Source organism: Nelumbo nucifera, chromosome 7 (genome assembly GCF_055504915.1).
Source record: "Nelumbo nucifera cultivar China Antique chromosome 7, China Antique-T2T, whole genome shotgun sequence".
NCBI classification, from domain to species: Eukaryota; Viridiplantae; Streptophyta; class Magnoliopsida; order Proteales; family Nelumbonaceae; genus Nelumbo; species Nelumbo nucifera.
Genome location: NC_142655.1, coordinates 35,129,787 through 35,153,511, shown reverse-complemented (window position 1 = coordinate 35,153,511; position 23,725 = coordinate 35,129,787). Strand labels below are relative to the sequence as shown.

The 23,725-nt window shown below is 39.5% G+C and overlaps 1 protein-coding gene across 1 annotated transcript in view; it reads left to right on the top strand.

Annotated features, from left to right (window-relative positions):
• Window positions 1–23,725, top strand: part of ARP7 (actin-related protein 7) — a 47,100-nt gene that overhangs the window by 7,840 nt on the left and 15,535 nt on the right. Inside the window, exons 3-4 of the mRNA XM_010260350.3 lie at window positions 1,541–1,682; window positions 19,303–19,547. Of these exons, the coding sequence (XP_010258652.1) occupies window positions 1,541–1,682; window positions 19,303–19,547 (387 nt within the window). The remainder of the gene's footprint in view (window positions 1–1,540; window positions 1,683–19,302; window positions 19,548–23,725) is intronic.

Below are 23,725 nucleotides of genomic sequence, written 5' to 3'. Positions count from 1 at the left end.
ATGGTTTGCATACTGAAACCAGCACTGTTCTAAGTTCATGGTCTACGAAGGATTAATGCCTATGTTCAATCCAGGGCAAGGTTTAAAATGTCGATGTCGGTGGAAATGTCAGTTATCCAAATATAAGAAACATGTCGGAAACGTCGGAATTATTGTATGGGAATGTTATGGGCCCGGGAATAGGATCTCGTCACGGGTCGGTCCACGGGGAAAACCTCCTGTTTTTCCTTGTTCCTCCCTGCTCTTGATGAACCTATCTTGGTGCCTTAATGGTGATTTGTCCAAGAGATCACCCAACTCTCCTTGCCCTCTTTCTTGACTGAAATTTTCGATGATTTTATTCAATATTCTCAGCTCCTTAAATAGGAGATTACAAGAGATAAGAGTCCTATTTTTAGTAAGACTCCTTGCTAATTAGGAAGACTCCCTAAAAATCTATCCTACTGAACTGATAAGATAAGATAAGACTCCCCTACTAATCCATACTACTGAACTGATAAGATAAGAACACTGAATAGATAAGACTCCTACTAATCCCTACTACTGAAAGCAGAATACTGAATAGATAAGATAGGATGAGAACACTAAATTGCTGCTGCTGAGAACACTAAATTACTGCTGCTGCTGCACTAAATTGCTGCTGCCGGCGTCCACATCAGGCAATATTGTAAAAATTATAGATACGGTGGAAACATTGTAAAATATGCAAAATATAGAATGGTATTTTATGAAATGACAAAAGAAGCATAGGCACACCTTTTTAAATTATTATCTTGTTCCAAATTATTAAACAAAACTAAGAAACTAAGGTTATAGACAAAAGAATATGTTCTGAAGTTGCCCTGTAAACCTTAAGCTTTAGAACTTCATGATAGAATTAGTTAAAGCAAAATTTAAACTCATAGAAAATGTAAATGGTTGTAATAGATCAACCAAATAATTTACCATTAGAAAAAAACTATTATTTAACTTCATGTTTGAAATGAATATTAAGTTAGCTCAAAGTTGTAATAATGTAAGTTAGGTGGACAATAACTTGTAACTTCACATATCTACAAAATTGTCACCAACTTATGTTATGATACTATCTCTTGTACTCCACATAGTACTGGTAGTGTTCACTAGGGAATATGTCAATTCTAGTAAAATTTCATATTGCTACCCATGGAAGTGAAAATGGAAATATGTCGTGGATACTAGTAAAATTTCATGTTGCTACCCATGGAAATGGTAATATGTCGTGAAATATTAAGGAAATTAGGAACATTTTAAACGATGATCCAGGGTGCCGTCATTATGAAGATCTTAAGCCATGGACCATGGTAAAATGCAGATGCTCTTTGGAATAACATTTATCTCTCTTGTAGGTCCTCATTTATTATTATATTATTATAATTGAAGGCATAATCATCATTTATGGTCATTTTTCCAGTCTTTGAATTCTGGCTGCTGTCGAGTATTTTTGCTCACATGCTACTTTCCTAGATTTCATTAACTAAAAGTTCTATTTTATTTATTTTTGTCAAAATTTTATTATCAGGCTGTCAGAGAACAATTGGTGCAAATGATGTTCGAAACATTTAATGTTTCAGGCTTTTATGCATCTGAACAAGCAGTATTATCACTTTATGCAGTTGGGCGTATTTCAGGCTGCACTGTTGATATTGGTCATGGGAAGATAGGTATTTATGCCCAACAGAATTAAATTAGTGCTTTTATGTCTTCTCAGCTAACTAGCTATGATGCTTTAAGTTATTTTCACATTGGTTGGGTACTTTTGGGATTTCAACCAATGTAACTTATGCTAGTATTGGACTAGCAATGGGAGACAGGGAGAATTGGGTCCTTTGATATTATGTGACTGTGAAGAGAGCCCTTGCTCATGATTGAATAAAACTGAAGGTCAAAACTGATCCTACAGTAGCTGATGTGCTAACCCAGACTGCCAACACTCTTTTGATAGCATGTGTTTGCACATCTCAGATTGATGCTTTTGCTTCCTCTATTCAAAGTAGATATTGTTGTGTTAAAATCTTGTAAATTCTACAGTTATTTGGATATGGGTTGATCTGTTGTCTGCCTGTATGCTAAAAGATGACTTACTATTTTAAGTAATTTTGGGTTTTTTATGTTTAGTGGAATTAGGGAGTTATAGTGTGTCCTATTTGTAGCTGAAGCCTATTGTTGAGTGTTGGGATTTCCTTCTTCAATTAGTTAGGAAACCTGTTTGACTTAGCTTCATGACTCACAGGTTGTCACTAGATTTTCACACTTCAGTTGGTGTTGCTAGGGAAAGGCTTGGCTGTTTGTAACAAATAGGCTGGGGTGTTTGAGTGCTTCTTTTACATGATATGTTACCATGATGTGGGGTAAAAGAATAATTTTAATCAATATTGTTTGTTATCAGTGCAATGATGGAAGAGAAAGGAGAGAGAGAGAAGAGAGAGAGCAAAAGAGAGGAGAAAAGATTGAGAGTCAAAAAGCATGCTGGTGGCGCCAGCTATTTTGTTATATATACTAGGGCGACAACAACTAAAAAATAAAAGGGCAAAAGTACAATAGTATCCCTGCGGTACTATACTTACGAAAATACAAGCTTTCAACACTCCCCCTCAAGTTGGGACATAGGTGTCAATCATGCCCAACTTGTCACATAAGTCATAATGCCGTGAATGGTGTAGCCCTTTTGTAAAGATGTCTACAAGTTGATCCTCAGAGATGATATAAGGAGTACACACTTCCCCTGCGATAACTTTCTCTCTGATAAAGTGTTTGTCGACTTCGATATATTTAGTTCTATCATGCAGCACTGGATTAACAACAATGTTTATGGCTGCTTTGTTATCACAGAATAGGGTCATAGGTCTGTTCATTGGAAAATCCAACTGACTCAATAGATTCTTTAGCCACATAATTTCAGCCACTCCATGAGCCATTGCCCGATATTCAGCTTCAGCACTGGATCTAGCTACCACATTCTACTTTTTGCTTCTTCAGGTAACTAGGTTTCCTCCTATGAAGGCACAATAGCCACTAGTTGACTTCCTGTCATTTAGGGATCTTGCCCAATCTGCATCAGTGTACACTTCAAATTTTAGATGTCCGTGCTTTTGAAACAACAAACTAGCGCTTGGGAACTTCTTAATATATCTGAGAACTCTTTCTACTGCTTCAAGGTGAATGGTCTTGGGAGCATGCATGAACTGGCTAAGAACATCAACTGCATAAGCAATGTCAGGGCAGGTCATAGAAAGATATAACAATCTTCTTATAAGTCTCTGAAACTGTTTCACATCCTTGATAGGTTCACCTTGGCAGTCACCTAATTTGTAGTTAGGATCAATAGGGGAATCAACTGGCTTCGCTCCCAATTTTCCTCTATCCTGGAATAGATCTAGGATATACTTCCTTTGGGAAATGAAAATACCCTTTTGTGAGCGGGCAACTTCAATTCCAAGAAAGTATCTTAGAGGACCTAGATCCTTTACTTCAAATTGTATAGCAAGAAAAATCTTCAACTTTTGGATTTCATCTTTCCAATCGCCAGTGATAATTATATCATCAACATATACTATCAGAGTAGCAATTTTCCCTTCCCTTCTTTTCACAAACAATGTGTGATCAGATTGACATTGCTTGTATCATTTCTGCTGAACCATTGCATGGGAGCTTTATACCTCTCCACAATGCCATCAGCCCTATGTTTGACTGTGAACACCCATTTACATCCAACTGGATCCTTTCCCTTAGGAAGATCTACTAGTTCCCATGTGCCATTTTTATGTAGAGCATTAATTTCTTCCTTCATGGCATCTGCCCATTCAGGTACTGAAAGAGCTTCTACCACATTCTTAGGGATATGAACGCTATCAATGGAAGTAAGAAATGCCTGAAGAGAGGGTGAAATGTTTTCATAGGAAACAAAGTGAGAAATGGGGTGTTTAGTGGTGCAAGATCTAACACCTTTCCTGTGAGCAATAGGAAGGTCAAGGTCATTAGCAATAGAGGTATCAATAGCAATAGGGTCAAGGACATCGATAGGAACCAAGATACCTGAGTGAGTATGATTTGCCCTCGGGGAGTTTGATGGCATTGGAGGTACAACTTTTAGGTTCTACACAACTCTTGAACTTGGTTGGCCTTTGTGACGACAAAAGAAGACACAAAAAGGAGGAGGATCAGGAAGAGGAGGGAGCTGAACCAGTTTCTCCTCATTCTTACACTCCCCCTGAGGAGAAACAGGGAAAAAAGCTCACTCTCAAAAAAAGACACGTCCATGGAAACATAAAACTTCCGAGAAACAAGATCAAAACAACGGTATCCCTTCTGAGTGAAAGAATACCCCAGGAAGATGCAAGGAATAGCACAAGGGTCTAATTTTCTACGAGTGGGTGACAGATTTTGGACAAAACAACGTCAACCAAACACACGAGGAGGAATGGAAAGAAGGGGAGCCTTAGGAGAAAGAAGCTGATGTGGGGCTTTGCACTTTAACCAACGAGATAGGTAGCACAAAGGACAACCTCAAGCCAAAATTGTTTTGGGACATTCATATGGATTAGTAAACCTCGGGCCACTTCAAGGAGGTGTCGGCCTTTTCTTTCGGCAACATCATTTTGTTGTGGTGTTTGGGCACAAGAGCTACGATGAAGTGAATCATGTGAAGCAAAAAATTCCGTGAGATTACTATGAAAATACTCTTTAGCATTATTTGATTGAAAAATTTGGATTTCTGTTTGAAATTGGGTGAAGATCATCCGCTGAAAGTCTTGGATAAATTTTGGTACTTCATCCCTTGTCCGCATGGGATATACCCATGTATATCTAGAATAATCATCAATAGTGGTAATAAAATACTTGTAGCCACTCTTAGATGGTAAAGTAACCGGGCCCCACACATCAGAATGAACAATGTGAAAAGGAAATTCAGATTTATTATTCTTTGAAGGAAAATGAGTTCTATATTGCTTACTCAATTGACAAGTTTGACAAGAAAAATCTGAAACTGACACTGACTTAAACAATTCTGGAAACACCACTTTTAAAGACTCAAAAGATAAATGACCAAGATGACAATGCCAAAATTAGACTTGACTCTTAGACACTGTGACTTGAAGACCAGCCTTATTCTCCAGCATGTAAAGTCCATCCACCATACATCCTCTACCATTCTCTTGCCCGAGGCCAGATCCTGGATCACACAGTAAGAAGGGAAAAAGGTAACTGAGCAGTTTAAGGATTTTGTAATACTACTAACAGAGAACAAATTAATGAGAAATTTCAGGACATGTAAAACATCAAAGAGTGTAAGGCCAAAAGTTAGAGAAATGGTTCCTTGACCAGTTATGGTAGTATATGATCCATCAACTAGTCTCACCTTGTCTTTTCCAGAAAGGAGGTGATAGGTTTGAAAGTAAGAGGACGTACCAGTCATGTGTTTAGACGCTCCAGAATCAATGATCCAGGGAGTGTCAGGGGTATGAGATGCAACATGGAAGGCTGTGGCAGAGTTACCTGATGTAGACGCAAATGACGTTGTGGGAGGAGCATCCATTTGACGAATTGCTCTACCATACAACTCTAAATGGTCACGGAAGGAATTAATAATATCCTCCCTTGGGTCAGATCCAGAGACGTGAGTCAGTGTCATAGTAGTAATGGGGGGCTGATTTTCCTGAGAGGCCATGTTTGCCAGTGTTCTTTCTTGTACTTTGCTGTCCTGACTTTTTGTTCAGATTTGAACCTTGCTTCTTATTCAAATCTTGAGCCCATTTTGGCTTCCCATGGAGATCCCAACATGTATCTTGGGTGTGTCGGGGTTTCTGGCAATGAGTATAACACAATTTGTCTTTGTCATCTGCCCTGTTTTGAGAGTCCCCTCTCATAAAAGTGTTCCCACCACCTGTAATCACACTTCCTTTTGCTGCCAACCCAACTGCATCCCCTCCAGAACTGTTCATCAAGTTCCTTCTACTTTCTTCTGATTGTACAAGAGCATAAACTCCCTGGACGGAGGGAAGATCCTTGCTACCTAGGATCTGAACTCTGATGGATTCATATGCCGGATTCAAGCCATGTAGAAAAGCAAACACTCTCTGCTGAGAAACAAGTTTCTTGTATAATTTTGCATCTTTATCACACTTCCAGTTCACACTCTGATAATGATCTAACTCCTTCCAGACAGAGGTCAAGTCGGAGTAGTACACAGAAAGACACTTCTCCCCCTGTCAGAATATGTTGATTTTGCCTGTTCCCAGATTTCATTTGCCGTTTCAGCCCACATAAAGTTCCTTCTTATTTGGGGTTGCATAGACACTAAAAGCCAGGACATAACCATGCTGTTCTCCTAGTTCCATCTGTCGTATTCAGCACTCCCAAAATTGGGTTCTTTGATTCTCCCATTTATATAACCTATCTTCTCCCTTGCAATAATGTATAACTTGATCCCTCTTGACCATTCCAAATAATTTAAACTGTCGAGAGGAATAACAGCCATGGGGAAGGATAGGTCCGCACCCCCACTCATTCCATTCGGCATTGAGGAAACACTGGATGTAGCAGAATCTTCACCACTCATGATTTCAAATTCAATAAAACACTCTTAGAGGGGTACACAACCTTAAAAAAAAACTTAACACAGGGTACCAAGGAGAACCCCTTTTCTTCTTCAGAAAACACACATCTTTTCTGTAAAACACAGGTGCTGTAACAGCACTAACAGGTCATCCTTTGACCTACAGAATTAACACAAGTGATGCCATAGTGCGTACAAGTCATCTCTTGACCTACGCATCAACAGGAAGGCAATTACAACAAGTACAGGTCACTTTCTGACCTCCAGTTCACCATAAAAGCTGCTGTTGCAGCCCACAAAAGGTCCTCACGACCTACAGTTTTACAGGGATCAGCCGACCCCACAAAAAAGGAAAGAAAAGGGACTGCTAGCCTCACATTAACAGTCTGAACCTATTATAGGTTTTGTTCTGGCACACGACTAGAAAAAATAAAAAGGAGAAGGGAGAGAGGGTACTTCAGTTCTGTTAAAATAATTTAGTTGTTGATGTTAGGGTCTGTTTGGCTAGTTAAAGTGTTTTTTTATTTCGTTTTTTCTTTCTGTATTGTCTGTTTTTGTACTCAGGGGCACAAGGGTCTTTTCCCTTGTTATTTCTGCCGCCCTATATCTATTAATAAAGGCTGGCGCCGCCAGCACTGTTACATTGCAAAACCCTTCTCTCTTCTCTCTTCTCTCCTTCTCCTCTTCTCTTCTCTTCTCTTCCTCTTATTTCTGGCCGGCCATACTGTCAAGATGGTATCAGAGCGGGAATACTTATTAAAGAGAGCAGATCGAACAACCTTTACTGAGAGAACAGATCGAACAGACTTGCTGAACCTGGGCGGAACAGAAATCTGAATCTGGACTGAGAAAAACAGCTCTACAACTGGTACAGTTTTCCTATTTTCTCTTCTTTACCCTCCTTGGTCATGTACCGAGTGAAAACCAAATGAATTTGGACTGTTGAATGCTGTCGGATCTGTATACCCCTGTTTTTTTTGGATCGTGTGATCCTGTTCATGTGTTAAGACAACTGTAGGTCAAGGATGACCTGTCATCTCAATAATTCGATTTGATTATAAGTGATAAGGATCTCTTCTGCTGATTAATGGCTTTTAGACATTCTGGAATTCTGGTAGGTTAGGACTGTTAAAACTGTACAGGTCTGAAATCTGCCGAATATTACCTCTGTTTTGTCCTGAATTTGGTACTGTTTGTGCTCAACCTGGTTTTTAAACCCAAGTGTGTGGGTGTAGACTGAGTGGAGCATTGTTTTCTGGAGTAAGGAGGGGTCCTAAGTCCGGTGTTTGGGACTGATTATCTGTTTGACCATGTCGTCTGAGAATTTTGCTATTTTAGAGATTTCGGGGTGCCACAATGGAGTGAGTGGGGGAATGGATATGAGCTTTCCCATGGCTGTTATTCCCTTTGATGGTCTGAACTACTTTGAGTGGTCTAGGGGAATAAAACTCTACATCACTGCTAGGGGGAAAATAGGATACATCAATGGGAGAGTGAAGGAACCGAAGTATGGAAGTGCTGAATATGATAGGTGGAACCAAGAGAATAGTATGGTGATGTCTTGGCTCTTGGTTTCAATGCTGCCACAAGTAAGGAAGAATTTTATGTGGGCTGAAACTGCTTGTGAGATATGAGAACAAGCAAAGTCCACCTATTCAGAGCAGAGACACTATGCCAAGATATATCAATTGCAAGCTGAATACTCTACTTGCAAGCAGGGGGAGAGGAGTCTCTCGATGTACTATTCTGATTTGACATCGATATGGAAAGAACTTGATCACTATCAGAATATGAATTGGAAGTGTGATGAAGACGCAAAGGCCTATAAGTCACTTGTATCTCAACAACGAGTTTTTGCCTTCCTTCTAGGGCTAAATCCTTCGTATGAGTCCATCAGGGTACAGATCTTGGGTAGTAAAGACTTGCCATCAGTTCAGGAGGTGTATGCCTTGGTGCAGTCAGAAGAAAGTAGAAGTGTGATGAATGGTGTAGAAGGGGAGTCAGTTGCCTAGCTGTCCGGGGAAATTCAGATACAAATGTCAGAGGTGGTTTTAAAAAGGGTGACACTCAGAAAAATATAGATGATAAGAGCAAACTTTGGTGCACTCACTGCCAGAAGACACGACACACGAGAGATACATGTTGGGATCTCCATGGAAAACCTAAATGGGCACAGGATTTGGGTAAGAAGTCAACACCTGATCAGGACAAGAAACCAGGCCAGCAGAATAAAAAAAGGTATAACTCAGCTAATATGGCGTCGACAGAGACTAGTCCTTTGGTAACTCAGGAGAGGCATCATAGTTTTGACCCTAAGGAAGATATTATCAACTCCTTTCGTGAACATTTGGAATTGTATGGTAGGACTCTCCGTCAGATGGATTTCGGTTCTACTCCCTCTACCTCGTTTGCGTCTACATCAGGTAATGCTGCCACAACCTTCCATGTGTCATCTCATACTACTGATTCTCCTTGAATTATTGACTCCGGAGCCTCAAACCACATGACCGGTAAGTCAAATTTGTTTCAGACATATAACCTTCTCTCTGGGAGAGATAAGGTAAGACTGGCTGATTGTTCTTTTTCTACCATAGCTGGCCGAGGTACCATACCTCTCCCACTTGGCCTTACCCTTCCTAATGTACTGCATGTTCCGAAATTACCTATTAATTTGCTGCCCATTAGTAGTCTAACTCACTCCTTGAACTGCTCAGTCACTTTTTTTTCCGTCTTCATGTGTGTTTCAGGATTTGGCTTCGGGGAAGACGATTGGTAGAGGAAGCATGGTGGATGGTTTCTACGTGTTGGAGAATAATGCTGGTCTTGTGGCGATAGAGTCCATGAGTTCGTCAAGTGAGAGTCAAGCCTATTTATGGCATAGTCGTCTAGGTCATCTTTCTTTTGAGTTGTTAAAAGTTATGTTTCCAAAGTTGTTTGAGTCCTTGTCAGTGAGTCAGTTACAGTGTCAAACTTGTCAATTGAGTAAGCATTGTAGAAGTTCTTTATCTTTGCGAAATAAAAGATCTGAATTTCCATTTCATATTGTTTATTCTGATGTTTGGGGCCCTGTTACTCTACCTACTGAGACTGGCTATAAGTACTTCATTACCTTGATTGATGATTATTCTAGATACACTTGGGTTTACCCTATGCGATCTCGAGATGAAGTGCCACAAATTGTGAAAAATTTTCAACGCATGGTGTTCACTCAGTTCCAAACGGAAATCCATATATTCCAGTCGGACAATGCGAAAGAATATTTCCATAGTGATCTCACGGAGTTTTTTGCTTCGAGTGGGTCACTTCAGCGAAGCTCTTGTGCCAAGACACCCCAACAAAACGGTGTGGCTGAACGGAAGAACCGCCACCTTCTCGAAGTCGCTCGTGGCTTATTTATTCATATGAATGTGCCAAAACGGTTTTGGATGGATGCAGTCTTGTGTGCTACGTATATCATCAATCGCATGCCCTCTCGGCTACTAGAGTATAAGGCCCCACATCAGCTTTTGTTCCCTACAACCCTGTTGTCCATTCCGATGCGTGTTTTTGGGTGTCATTGCTTTGTCCATAACCTGTCCCCTACTCATGGTAAGCTTGATCCTCGGGCTATTCCTTGTGTTTTTTTTGGTTACCCTTTATCTCAAAAGGGGTATCGTTGCTATGATCCCATTGCTCGCAAGTACTATGTTTCCATTGATGTCTCATTCTTTGAGAATCAACCTTTTTTCTCGGTTTCTCCTCAGGGGGAGAGTAGGGTTGAGGAGAAACAAGCGACGACTCAAACTCAACTACCTCCTTTACCCGATCCTCCTCCATTTCGGGTTTTTCATCGTCGCCATAAGAGCCAACAGAGTTCAAGAGCCGTGGAACTTGACACTATGCAACCAGCATCATCGGATTCACCCGAGGCAGATCCGTCTCATTAGCCAGGTACACTTGCTCCTATTGATATGTCTGTTCCTCTAAATGTTGATTCACTTGTCATCAATGATCTTAATATTCCTATTGCTAAGAGAAAGGGTATTAGGTCTTGTACCACTAATCATCCTATCTCTAATTTTGTGTCCTATGAGCATGTTTCACCTTCATACCGTGCCTTCCTCTCTTCTGTGGATAGTGTCCCCGTTCCTAAGACTGTGGCAGAAGCTTTGTCTAAACCTGAATGGACAGATGCAATGCAGGAAGAAATTGATGCTTTACACAAAAATGACACTTGGGAGTTGGTAGACCTTCCTGAAGGGAAGGAACCAGTGGGTTGCAAGTGGGTGTTCACAGTAAAACACAAGGCTGATGGAACTGTTGAAAGGTACAAGGCTAGACTGGTAGCAGGAGGCTTTACACAGGAATATGGAGTGGACTATGCAGAGACTTTTGCTCCAGTAGCCAAGATGAACTCTATTAGGATTCTTCTTTCATTGGCAGCAAATCTTGACTAGGAACTTCACCAATTGGACATCAAAAATGCTTTCTTGAATGGTGACTTGGAAGAGGAAGTGTACATGACCCACCCCCAGGGTTCTGTGCCAAAGGTAGTGAACAAAAGGTGTGCAGGTTAAAAAAATCTCTATATGGGTTGAAACAATCACCTCGGGCTTGGTTCAGTAAGTTCCATTTAGCAGTTCAACAGATGGGGTTCAAACAATGCCAATCAGATCATACTCTATTTGTGAAAAGAGGTGAAGGTAAAATTGCAACTCTTAGCTAAACAAGGTCAAGTGGCTGGTGCGGGAGATAGAAGTTAAGATACGTTGGGTTAAAAGATCGGCTAATTCCCTAGCTGACGGTTTAGCTAAACAAGGGGCAGGAAGGGATTCACTTTTTTGGGCCAAGCTGTAACTTTAGTGTGTTTTCTTTCTTTTCTCTTTCTTTTTTTCCTTTTCTTGAGGTTCTTTGTTGCTCTTGGAAGATAAACGTGTTTGTCTTCCTTTTGTAATTCTTCTATTGATGAATTAATGAAAGTGTTATTGATAAAAAAAAAAATTGCAACTCTTATTGTGTATGTGGATGACATAGTGATCACAGGAGATTGGGAGGATGAAATACGGAGACTAAAAAAATTCTTAGCCACTCAATTTGAGGTGGAGGATCTAGGCCCCTTACGTTACTTCCTTGGAATTGAAGTTGCCCGCTCTCACAAGGGCATCTTTATTTCCCAACGGAAATATGTACTAGATCTACTAGAAGATACAGGCAAGTTGGGGGTAAAACCATTTGATTCACCAATTGAACCTAATCATCATCTGGGAGACAGTCAGGGAGAATTTTTGAAAGATGTAAAGAAGTTCCAGAGACTCGTGGGGAGACTTTTGTATTTGTCTATGACCAGGCCTGATATTGCCTATGCAGTGGGTGTCTTTAGTCAATTCATGCACAACCCTAGGACAACTCACTTTGAAGCTGCAGAGAGGATCTTGAGATATCTCAAGAAGTTTCCTGGAGCTGGTTTGTTGTTCTAGAAACACAGTCACTTAAAGGTGGAAGTATATACTGATGCAGATTGGGCAGGAGCAGTCAATGACCGAAAGTCTACCAGTGGGTATTGTGCTTTTGTAGGAGGAAAAGCATGTGGATAAGAAATCATGTGGATAAACAAAGTGTGGTGGCTAGATCCAGTGCTGAAGCAGAGTATAGAGCGATGGCTCATGGGGTTGCGGAAATCATGTGGATAAGAAATCTGTTAGGTGAACTGGGTTTCACAGTGAGCAATCCTATGTCACACTACTGTGACAATAAAGCTGCCATCAATATTGCTGCTAATCCAGTCTTGCATGATAGGACGAAACACATTGAAGTGGATAAGCATTTTATTAGAGAGAAACTTGAAAATGGAGAAGTGTGTACACCATATGTTAGCTCAGAAGAACAACTTGTAGATATCTTCACCAAAGGTCTTCATCATGTGCGACACAAAGATTTGTGTGACAAGTTGGGCTTGATTGACATCTATGCTCCAACTTGAGGGGGAGTGTTAAAATAATTTAGTTGTTGATGTTAGGGTCTGTTTGGCTAGTTAAAGTGTTTCTTTTATTTCGTTTTTCTTTTTGTTATGTCTGTTATTGTACCCAGGGGCTCAAGGGTCTTTTCCCTTGATATTTCTGCCGCTCTATATAGATTAATAATGGCTGGCGCCGCCAGCACTATTACATTGCAAAACCCTTCTCTCTTCTCTCTTCTCTCTTCTCTCCTTCTCTTCTCTTCTCTTCTCTTCTTATTTCTGGCCAGCCATACTGTCAAGAAGTTCGATCTGGATCTGGATCTGAATCTTCAATGAATCTAGATCTGGATTTGGCGAATGGAGAAGACAGGGAAGCTGTGCTCGATTTCTTCTTTCGGATCTAACAGTCATGCTCTGATACCATGTTATTAGTGCAATGATGGAAGAGAAGAGGAGAAGAGAGAGGAGAGAGAGAAGAGAGAGAGAGAGAGCAGAATAGAGGAGAAAAGATTGAGAGTCAAAAAGCATGCTGGCGGCGCCAGCTATTTTGTTATATATACTAGGGCGACAACAACTAAAAAATAAAAGGGTAAAAGTACAATAGTACCCTTGTGGTACTATACTTGGGAAAATTTCAAGCTTTCAACATTGTTTAGTGAGGAAGACAAACAGGGACTAAGTGAGATAAGGTGTCATGCTGGGAAAGCTCCAAAAATAGCCTAGGCTGTTGGCCAAGCCTTTCTTGTGGCATTAGATCACTATACGATAACAAAAAGTTATGAAGATACCCATGGGTATATTGATTACTTGAAAGGAGGCCTGATTTGGTAATTACATGCTTACGATCCCTTTTTGATTTTTGGCCTAAATTGCCTTATGATCTTTTCATTTAGGAGTGTGTCAGGATGATCTTGTCATTAAACGTCCTGGATTCTATATAAACCTCCCTCCCACCTTGGAAGGGCAACGGTTGAAAAAAGCAGAAAAACTAAGCTTTATAGAGTATACCTATAGTCAACTATAGGTATACCTATAGTCAACTCTTACATGCCAAAGTTACACCCCTACCCCTTCATAGAGTATACCTATAGTCAACTAGCACTATACTTAGGGTCTGTTTGGTTTGTGGTCAGGATTGGAATTGGAATCTAAATCGAAAGCCCCTTGAATCAGAATGGGAATCGCCTATTCCCAACACTTGTTTAGCTTAGATGGGAATTGAAGTTGGATTTCAATTGTTATTGTTTGGTTCACTTGGAGATGGAATTTTCAATTGATTTTTTTAGTTTTGTATTAGTTTATTAATATTTTGTTATTTTATTATTACTTTAATAATATTATATTTGATATTTTATTAGTAATTTATTATTATATTAGTATTTAATAATTATTATCTTAGTATTTTATTATTAATTTATGAGTATTTTATCAATATATTATTATATTGTTACTACTTTACTAATATTTTATTACTAGTTTATTAATAACTTATTATTTTATTATTTTTTTCTTATTATTTTATGAATTCATTATTTTTGTTTAATTATTTAATATTACCTTATTATTATTTAATAATTACTATTATTATTATTAATATTTTGTTAATACACTTTCATAATTTATGAATATGTATTACTATTTTATTTTTATTATTTTATTATTACTTTAATTATATTATATTAATATTTTATTTGTACTTTATTTTATTATTTAATAATGAATTTATTTGTGTTTTACTACTAATTTATTATTTTTTATTATAGTACTATTAGTTTGTTATTATTTGTTATTAATAATTTATCATATTATTATTATTAGTATTATTATTGTATTATCATTTAGATGTGATTCGGTCCTGTAAAATCATAATAGAAATTTGGAAAAAAATAAATAGAAATGGAGAAGAGAAGAGAAACAATGGAAGAGGAAGAAGAAAAGAATGAAGAAGAGGAGAGTTTGATTAGATCTCTCTCTATTCTCATATAATGTTTTATTAAACTAATAATAATGGATTAATTACAACCTTGCCCTTAATGGGGTGGCCAACTATTAAACATCATTAAAAGGAACAAAAGAATGGTTAACAGGCCTATGTGGACAGGGCCCATTAACACTAACATAACATATAAGAGAAGAAGAAACAAATTAAAGCACAAGGGCCCATCTGGAAGCAATAAATGGCAAGCAAACTACCCTTGAAGCAACTCTCTCTTGTATAAAATGTTTGTCAACCTCTGTGTTTTGTTCTATCATGCTAGACATGATTATGTGCAATGTTAATAGCTGCTTGGTTGTCACAATATAACATCATTGGCTTCTCAAAGTCGATACTTAATTCTCTCAAAAGGGATCTAAGGCACAATAGTTTTGAAACTCCATGGGCCATTGCCCTGTATTTTGCCTTAGTCGAGGATCTGGCCACTACAGATAGTTTCTTACTCATCCATGAGACAATGTTCAATGCCACCAAAGTACAATATCCTGAGGTAAACCCCCTATCATCAATACATCCAGCCCAGTTTGCATCAATGTATGCTTCTGGTTTCATGTGTCCATGCTTAGCAAAAAGATTGCCCTTTCTTGGAGTGCCTTTCAAGTAACACAAAATCCTCTCAGTCTCAGCAATTGCATGAACTTACTAATGACACTCACTACATAGGAAATATTTGGCTGGGTCATACAAAGATACGACAACTTCCCAGTAGTCTTTGCAACATTCTCATATCAAACAATAGCTCACCATTAGTAGCCAAGAGTTTATGATTCAAATCTATAGGTGTGAAGGCCAGTTTAACACCAAGTTTGCTAGTCTTAGCAAGGAGGCCAACGACATACTTGCGTTGAAAAATGAAGATACCTTCGTTAGACCGAACAACTTCAATTTCCAAAAAAAATATTTGAGTTCCCCTAAGTCTTTGATCTCAAATTCAGAGTTAAGAAACCTTTTAAGGCTAAGCATTACTTGTGTTGTAACCACAATGCCATCCACATAGACATTGAGAAAGGTCACCAAGGAATCCCTCCTCTTGACAAAGAGGATGTGATTAGATTGAGTTTGTGTATATCCAAAAGCAACAAGAGTGGCTTGGACTCTCTTAAACCAAGCCCTAGGAAACTGTTTGAGGCCATACAAAGGCTTCTTCGATTTACACACCTTTCCCTTCATTTCCTTCCCATACACCTTTGTAGGTAAAGACATATAGACCTCTTCGTGCAAATCTCCATTCAAGAAGGCAATTTTAACATCAAATTGATGAAGTGCCCAGTCAAAACTAGCAACCAATGATAACAAAACCTGAACAGATGTCTTTTAGCTACAGGAGCAAAGGTCTCCAAGGAATCAGCACCATACATTTGAGTGTAGCCCTTGCCAACCAAACGAGCCTTAAACCATTCAATAGTACCATCAGAACGATACTTAACAATAAGTACCCATTTACAACTAACCGGTTTCTTCCCCTCGGGCAAATCAACAATTTGATGGGTATTGTTCTTATGCAAAGCATCTAACTTAGTTATCATAGCATCCTTCCGTTCTGGTTTAAATAGGGCTTTTGGGGCAGACATAGGGATTAAATGTGAAGAAACAAAGGCAAGGAAGGAATGGTAAGTCGGGGAAAGAAGGCTGTAGGATAGGTGTTTTCAGATGCAATGGGCTGTACACTTTCGTTTGCCTTTTCTGAGAGCAATAGGAAGGTCAAGATCTGGGAAAGTATTTAAGGGAGTAGTAGGAGGCTGGCCTGGTATCTCATTGGTGATGGGAGGTGCATGGGGCTCATTTGAAGGAGTGGAAACAACTTGCTCATACCTGAGTCTCTATCTTTGATACCACCTTTGAACAATGGGATGAGAGACAAAAGTGGGAGGATGAGTTGGAGGAGTAGGAATATGAGAAGACGACTTAATGGGAGGAGACACAATAGAGTAGGTGAGTCAATAGAGGATTCAGTAGGAATAGGAAGAGGAACAACCGAAGATACTACAAACAACTCCTGTGGATGCTCCCCCTCAAAAGAAATGCTAAAGAAAGGAGTAGACTGCAAATGCGACATCCCTAGATACAAAGTTGGTGCCACACATTGGATCATAGCAACAATATCCCTTCTGTGTGGGGGCATATCCAAGAAAAACACACTTTGAGCTTTAGGTTTAAATTTATTATGTCTTTGGCATATAAATATAAACATAGCAAGTACACCCAAAAATCCGAAGAGGAAGAGAGAAGAGATCTTCATTAGGATAAAGGAGGCTAAAGGGGGTCTTGAAACCCAAAACCCGGGATGGCATACTGTTTATCAAATATGTAGTCGTAAGGACATCATCTCCCCAAAATTTAATAGGAACATGAATAGCAAAGAGGAGGCTCCTGGCAACTTCAACCACATGATGGTTCTTTTTTTTCACCATTCCATTCTGTTGTGGTGTGTAGGAACAAAAATTCTGATGAATAACCCCGGAAGGCATCAAATTAGGAAGAAAGTCTCTTCTCAAAATATTCCTTAGCATTGTCAGAGTGGAATATTTTGATTCGAGTATTAAATTGGGTAAGTATAAGTTCATGAAAGCGTTACACAATGGTCGGGACCTCATCCCAGGACCTTATGAGATAAATCCAAGTTAAACTTGAAAAGTCATCAACAAAAAGGATAAAGTATCTATAACCCCCCATAGCAGATAAATGATATGACCCCCACACATCATAATGCACAATATGAAAATGAAAAATTGACTTTTATTACACAATGAATAGGAATTTTTTCAATGTTTAGCAAGTTCACAAGACTCATAATAAAGACTAGACAAAAATATTCCTTTAAACAATTTTGAAAACAAATGACTCAAAGTAGAAAAAGACAGATGACCAAAACGTAAATGACATAACATGACTCGATCAACAGAGTCTGATGAAACAGAATCCAAAGCTACTCCATGAGGTGGTGCAAGATTTCTGTCAGGTGTATCCGACAAGTAGACTCCATTCGCCTCATGGCCACTCCTAATCGTCCTTTGAGACTTCAGGTCTTGAAAAACACAATGGGTAGGAAAGAATGTTATGCTGCATTTTATGGATTTGGTCAACTACTAGTAGATAAAAGGTTGGTGTTAAGTTTAGGAACATGAAGGACCGATGACAAAACAAAGGAATTAGAGGCTCTGATATCCTCTTTCCTTGAGATGGGAGCAAGAGGTCGATTGGCAAGGGATATTTTTTCATGGCTAGAAAGAAGTTGATATTAACAAAAGAGGTTAAATATGTTGCCATGCTGGTCATGTGGTTTGAAGCACTAGAATCTATAATCCATGGGATTTTACAATTACCTGATATAATAACATGATTTGCAGATGCATGAATACCTGAGTGAGCAAAGGCGGATGAAGAGGTGTTGCTTGAGGAGTTGGATGCTACAATTGTAGTTTGCAAATGGTTAATGAGTCTTCCATACCTTTCAAATTATGCCTTTACTGTTGTCAACTGCTTCATAGTAGACTTCTTACTTTCTTTGTTTGTACCTTTTGGTACTGTAGGTACATTTGCATTTTTAGGCTTCCCAACTTGACCATTCTTCTTACTAGTGTTGTTTTTCCGAAACCGTTCTGGAAGAAGATTTGGATGTAAGTATGTAACTTCCAACAAGTATCCTTGGTGTGTTTTGACTTCCAGTAGTACCCACACATTACTTCCTTCTTCTTAGTAGGTACCTTTGGCTTCAACCCTGCATGTGCAAAATATTTTGGGAGTGGCGGTCCTTGTAGTTGTACTTGCCTCCTACTCTCTTCACTGCTAACCATGGAATATGCTTGAACAAGTGTGACTTCATCCTTAGCTAGAATATTCTGTTTGCTAATATCGAACTCAGGGTTGAGTCCAGTGAGAAACTCAAGCACCTTGTTCCTCTCTACCAACTTTTTGTAAGTTTTTGCATCCTTGGTGTTATCCCACACAACTGTTTCCATCATGTCAATTTCCTACCAAAGGGACTTCAACATAGAGTAACACATTAACATTACTACACATTTCTCTCCCTATCTCAGATTGTTCACATCATTCTTCAACATTTTTGGCAACATTCAATTTTTGTGAATATGTTTTTGTAACACTATCCTAAATCTCCTTGGTTGAAATCATCTAGAGATAATGTTGGTTGATGTGAGGCTGCATTGAGTTGACTAACCATCTGATCACGACATAGTTTTCCTGCATCCATCTCTCATATGTGGGATCCATCTCTACTGGTTTCTCCTTACTAATTGTAAGATATCCCAATTTCCCTCCACTACAAACATAAATCCTATGGATTGTGGTCAGGCCAAATAATTTGTTCCATCCAACTTAATTGTGGTCACAACACAGTACGGAATCTGTTGAACCAACCCCAAATTCTGGGTTTTGCTTCATCTCACTTCGAAACTATTCCATTAATCAAATGAAAATAAAAACAGTATTCCACCGGCTATGCATTTTACTTGCAACTATGCCATTGATTATTTATAGACTGTACATCTCATGGCTTATGGAACTCCAGGTATAAGTGTATAATAAAATGTACCTGTTGTGCTAAGGGCTATTACACTTTGGGGCCAAGTCCTTCAATAAGTTCAATGGATCATAGTTCTATGTGGTGCCTTTGTTCCTACCTTTTTTTTTTTTATATTCTCATTCTTCTATTTTTTGGTTGACATGGGAATTTTGCCTTTTTATAATCTATTAAGCAATCTGTTATGTCCATGGTCCAAGAGGGTGCACATTGTACTGATAGCTTTGTCCGACGTGGTTATTTTGGCCTTTTACCAGATATTGCACCAGTTTATGAAGGTGCAGTTCAGCACATTGCTTCAAAAAGATTTGAGATTGGGGGTATTGATTTGACAAACTTAATGGCTCAGGAACTCCACAAATCCAATCCAATGGTAAATATCAGCATCTCTGATGTCGAGAGATTGAAAGAACAGTATGCATGCTGTGCCGAAGATCAAGCTGCTTATGGGGAGACTGAGAAATCATGCCAGGAAGAGCAGCATACTCTTCCTGACGGCCAGGTTTGATGCTACAAGAGACTATAATTCTCATTGCAAAATAAAGCTAAATTAGACTATAATTCTTTTTTTGTCAGTAATAGTAAATTTTATTAAAACAGATGTGTAAAGGACAACACTGTTCTCCAAGAACCTTGAGAGAGTAGGAAGAAAAACAACAAACACCTTAGTTGTGACAGGCTGGCAGCACCATAAAGAATTAATATATGATAATTACAAAACTTCCCTAGGCCCTGTCATTCTTCTTTCTAGCTCTAGACATCATGGTTTAATGTATCGATGCAGTATGATACGCCAGATAGGGCATATCGGACTTTTAAATAACGTGTTTTTATTTATTTTTAGTTTTTTAAACATGTTCAGGGGAGTTGTTATAAGGCCTGCCTACCCCTTGAAACTGGTCATACTCATACCCTGAAACTCCTTGTATTTTGCGTATCGTTGGGTCACCAATACGGTACCTATGGGCCAATATGTTGTGAAATTTTGATCCGTGCTAGAAACCCTACTAAATGAGCCGTTGAGTTTGGAACATAGTTACATCTCCTTTTCATATCTTAAATATATCCAACACATCAGTATCTTGTTCATCTCCTTTTTAGATGCTGCATATAGTTAATGGCTATAATTAAATTTAGTGGTGGCAAATTCTGGCTCAGGTCAGATGGAGCCCGGATTGTGGAGGGCTTTAAGTCTTTGCTTAGATATTTGTCCAAATTTCCTGGTTGTGTGGGGCCTGGGTCATAGGTTTGGCTATTTGAACCTGAGCTTTTCCTGGTCTTTATGGTTTATACATATGCAATATATAGACATGTTTTTTTTATCTAAATATATAATGCAGCCATAAATAGGACTGTTCCATGGTACCTGTTATTTCTCCTAGATAATAAAGTAAGAAAAAAAAGAAGCGAGAAAGGGAGGAGAAAGAAAAAGGTATGAGCGAAAAGTGAGTAGAGCAGCACCCACTATGTCTTATTAAGAGAGTACTTTAAGCATAACAGTAAAGTGACTAAAATATCCTTGATAGGAACTTGGGTCAGCACAACAGCTCCCGATCAGCACCCACGGCCCAAGTCTAGGATCCCCAAGCATCAGATACAAAAGACAACAGTTCCGAGGGAGTGTCTCATGTAGTTCAGCCCATCAATATACACTAGGAGGCCATGCTAGAATAACTAACTCGGCCTCCCCATGTGCTTGGAGTTGGTGTGACAGGAACCTATTATGATGAAATATAAATAGCTTATGAGAACCCCAAGGATCGACAAGAAATATCTGAATTACCTTTTCCCTAATTCTCGTCTCCATTCTTCTTCTTCTCTTGTATTCATTCCAGGAGGTAGAACTCCCTCGAAGAAGCTCCTCTATTTTTGAAGTTTATCAACTGGCATCAGAGCCACGATCCAGGATGCCCAACACCAGAGTTAGCTCCTTGGATGAAAAAATTGATTGGCTAGAAGTTCAACTTAACAAGCTGGATGGGGATTTGAAGGAGATGAGGATACTCTCTTTGTGTTCGTCTATCAGTTCGACAAAAGCTCCATATGATCGAACAAAGAAGGTGAGCAAGATGGTTCCAGTGGGGATAGCCATCGGCAATGGGAACTCCTTCTAGTATGATCATGAAGAACAACTTCCCAATCTTCTTAGGTGAGGACTTTGTACCTTGGATTAATAGAACCAAACGATATTTTGAATATCATGGAACCCCTGCTTCTTAGAGGCTCTAGCTTGACTCGATTCACTTGGATGGAAAAGTCAACGTTTGGTCCTAATGGTACTGGTGTCTCATCCTCAACTTGCTTGGCTTGATTTCATTAGCCCTCAATGTACGCTTTGGCCCTTCTGGAATTGGAGATTTCAATGAATCCCTTGCTAGAAAAATCATATTTTTCAAGGATCAATCTTGAACCTAGAACCGAACCAAATCTGAACAGAAGCATTAGGAGAGGGATATACCTGATACGGAGAAATAATATCTCCCAACGAAGGTGTTCACGCCCAAGGAAGGATCCAAAGACTGCTTCCACTGAAGATGGCACAGTGCAGGATGGAGCAGAATCAGCAGTGTTCTTCCCAAGAACCTAATCCTTCGCAAGAATTAGCAGGATGACACGTGAGCACAGCTTCCTATCAGTCCCTTCACAAGAAACTGATATCAAGATCCAATCTTGATTTCTCCCATTGAACTGGAGATCGAACTGGCAGGTGTGGCGGCGGTAGGAAGGAGGCGGCAAGAGAGAATTTTCGTAGATGTGCTGAATTTTCTCTTCTGTGATTTCAGCTCTGAAGACAAGTTGTGATCTCTTATCTTAAGGCTGCCGCCCCCTCCTTTTATAGACTTAAAGGGATCAGCTCCTAATCCCATTAGGAGTTGCTGATCCAAATCATATTTGGATTAGAAGTCCCTTTAAGTGATAAGGGTAAATTGGATCAGCCTTTTTCCTAATCCTATTAAGAAAAATCAGCTAACCTAATCTCAGAATTCGCCCATCTTTTATATGATCAAATCGGCCCAGTTCGAAATGGGCTTTAGGCCCATTAAGGACATGTGCTCACTTAGCCTTCCAAACTGCTGCCCAGTTGGGCTTCCTTGTATGGCGTGGGACCCAAACATTGATCTACACATCAGCCACATGTTCAGCCCAACGTTTGTTACAAGGCTTGGCCAAATACGCTGTTATGGACAGTGCACCCCCTGAAGCCCATCACATGGGCTCCTAATGGGCCCAACACTTACCCTAAGTGGTCCCTGGGCCAAGCCACCTTGTAACACCCAAGGACTGGGCAGATGCAAGATTAGCCCATCAGGTATTACCCTCAATGGTCTTACCCTTAACCTCTCAGCCCATAATGATCAAACACAGCCCGACAAGAGAGGACCTCTCCCTCGGCTGCAAGGAACAATGCTGCACTCTCTGCTCACATGGATCCCGGGAATTAAAACCTTTTGCAAACGTTTAGAAACCGTGATATATATATATATATATATATATATATATATATATATGTATATCAGTATATAAATATATTTTGCAAAACAAAATTTCAACGATTGAAATCGGCTGCCGGTAGTCTTGGTTTCCATCAGAGAGAGTGCATCCCCGATCATTACCTTTGTCCGACAAAGGGGCTGATCCTGTCACTATGATCACCCACTCAGATGAATTCTCGGATTATCCCAACATGCCCAAGTTTTGACCCCCACTAAAGATCTCACTGATTGGCACATCAAAGACAGTCCAATCCGACACCTAGTGCAGTATCATAATCGAGTCTAGGGCTCAGGTGTAACTTTCCAGTTTTGCCCATCAATCTCCAAGGTCTATGGCAATGTTGGAAATTTGGTCTGGTTCAAAGATTCAATTAATCCTACACTGCATGTGTCTTGGGTCTCACCCTGGCGACTGAGACAGGCCACCCCAACATTTGACAGCACACCAGTGTCAGCCTTGGCAGGATAAATCTCCCCAGACTTATCCAACAGCTATGAACATTCTAAACTAACACGAGTCTCATAAGTGTCCAGTTTAAGGGTATTACACAGAAACACACCACAGGAACATGAATCAAATATGTACTTTATTCATTTACAATAAATTCATAATGTACATCATTCTGATTGGAGCTAAGGGCATAGAGATACACATACGGCTGCAGCAGAGAGAGTTTTGTGTTAATTGAAGGGTACATAGGAAAAGGTATCTTCTTTGGAAAGCATGGTCATAGGAAACTCGAAGCATATACAGATGCAGACTGGGTAGGATGCATTGATGATAGGAGGTCTACATCTAGGTATTGTACTATGGTTGTTGGAAATTTGTTTTTTTGGAGGAGCTAGAAACCATCAGTGGTGGCTAGGTCTTCAGTTGAGGTATAATGTAGAGCCATGGCACATGGTGTATTTGAACTTTTATGGTTACAATCTCTGATGGAGGAGGTGGGTGTTGAATATGATAAGCCCTTGATGCTATGTTGTGTCAATCAGGTGGCCATTAACATAGAACATAGCTCTATTCAACATGACTGGATGAAGCATATTGAGGTGGACAATCACTTCATTAGAGAGAGAGAGTGGCAACTGGAGAAGTTTGCCTACATTTCGTTGCATCTGAAGAGCAACTGGTCGACGTACATACCAAGGGAGTTCCTAAAGCTAAATTGCAGCAGTATGTATGCAA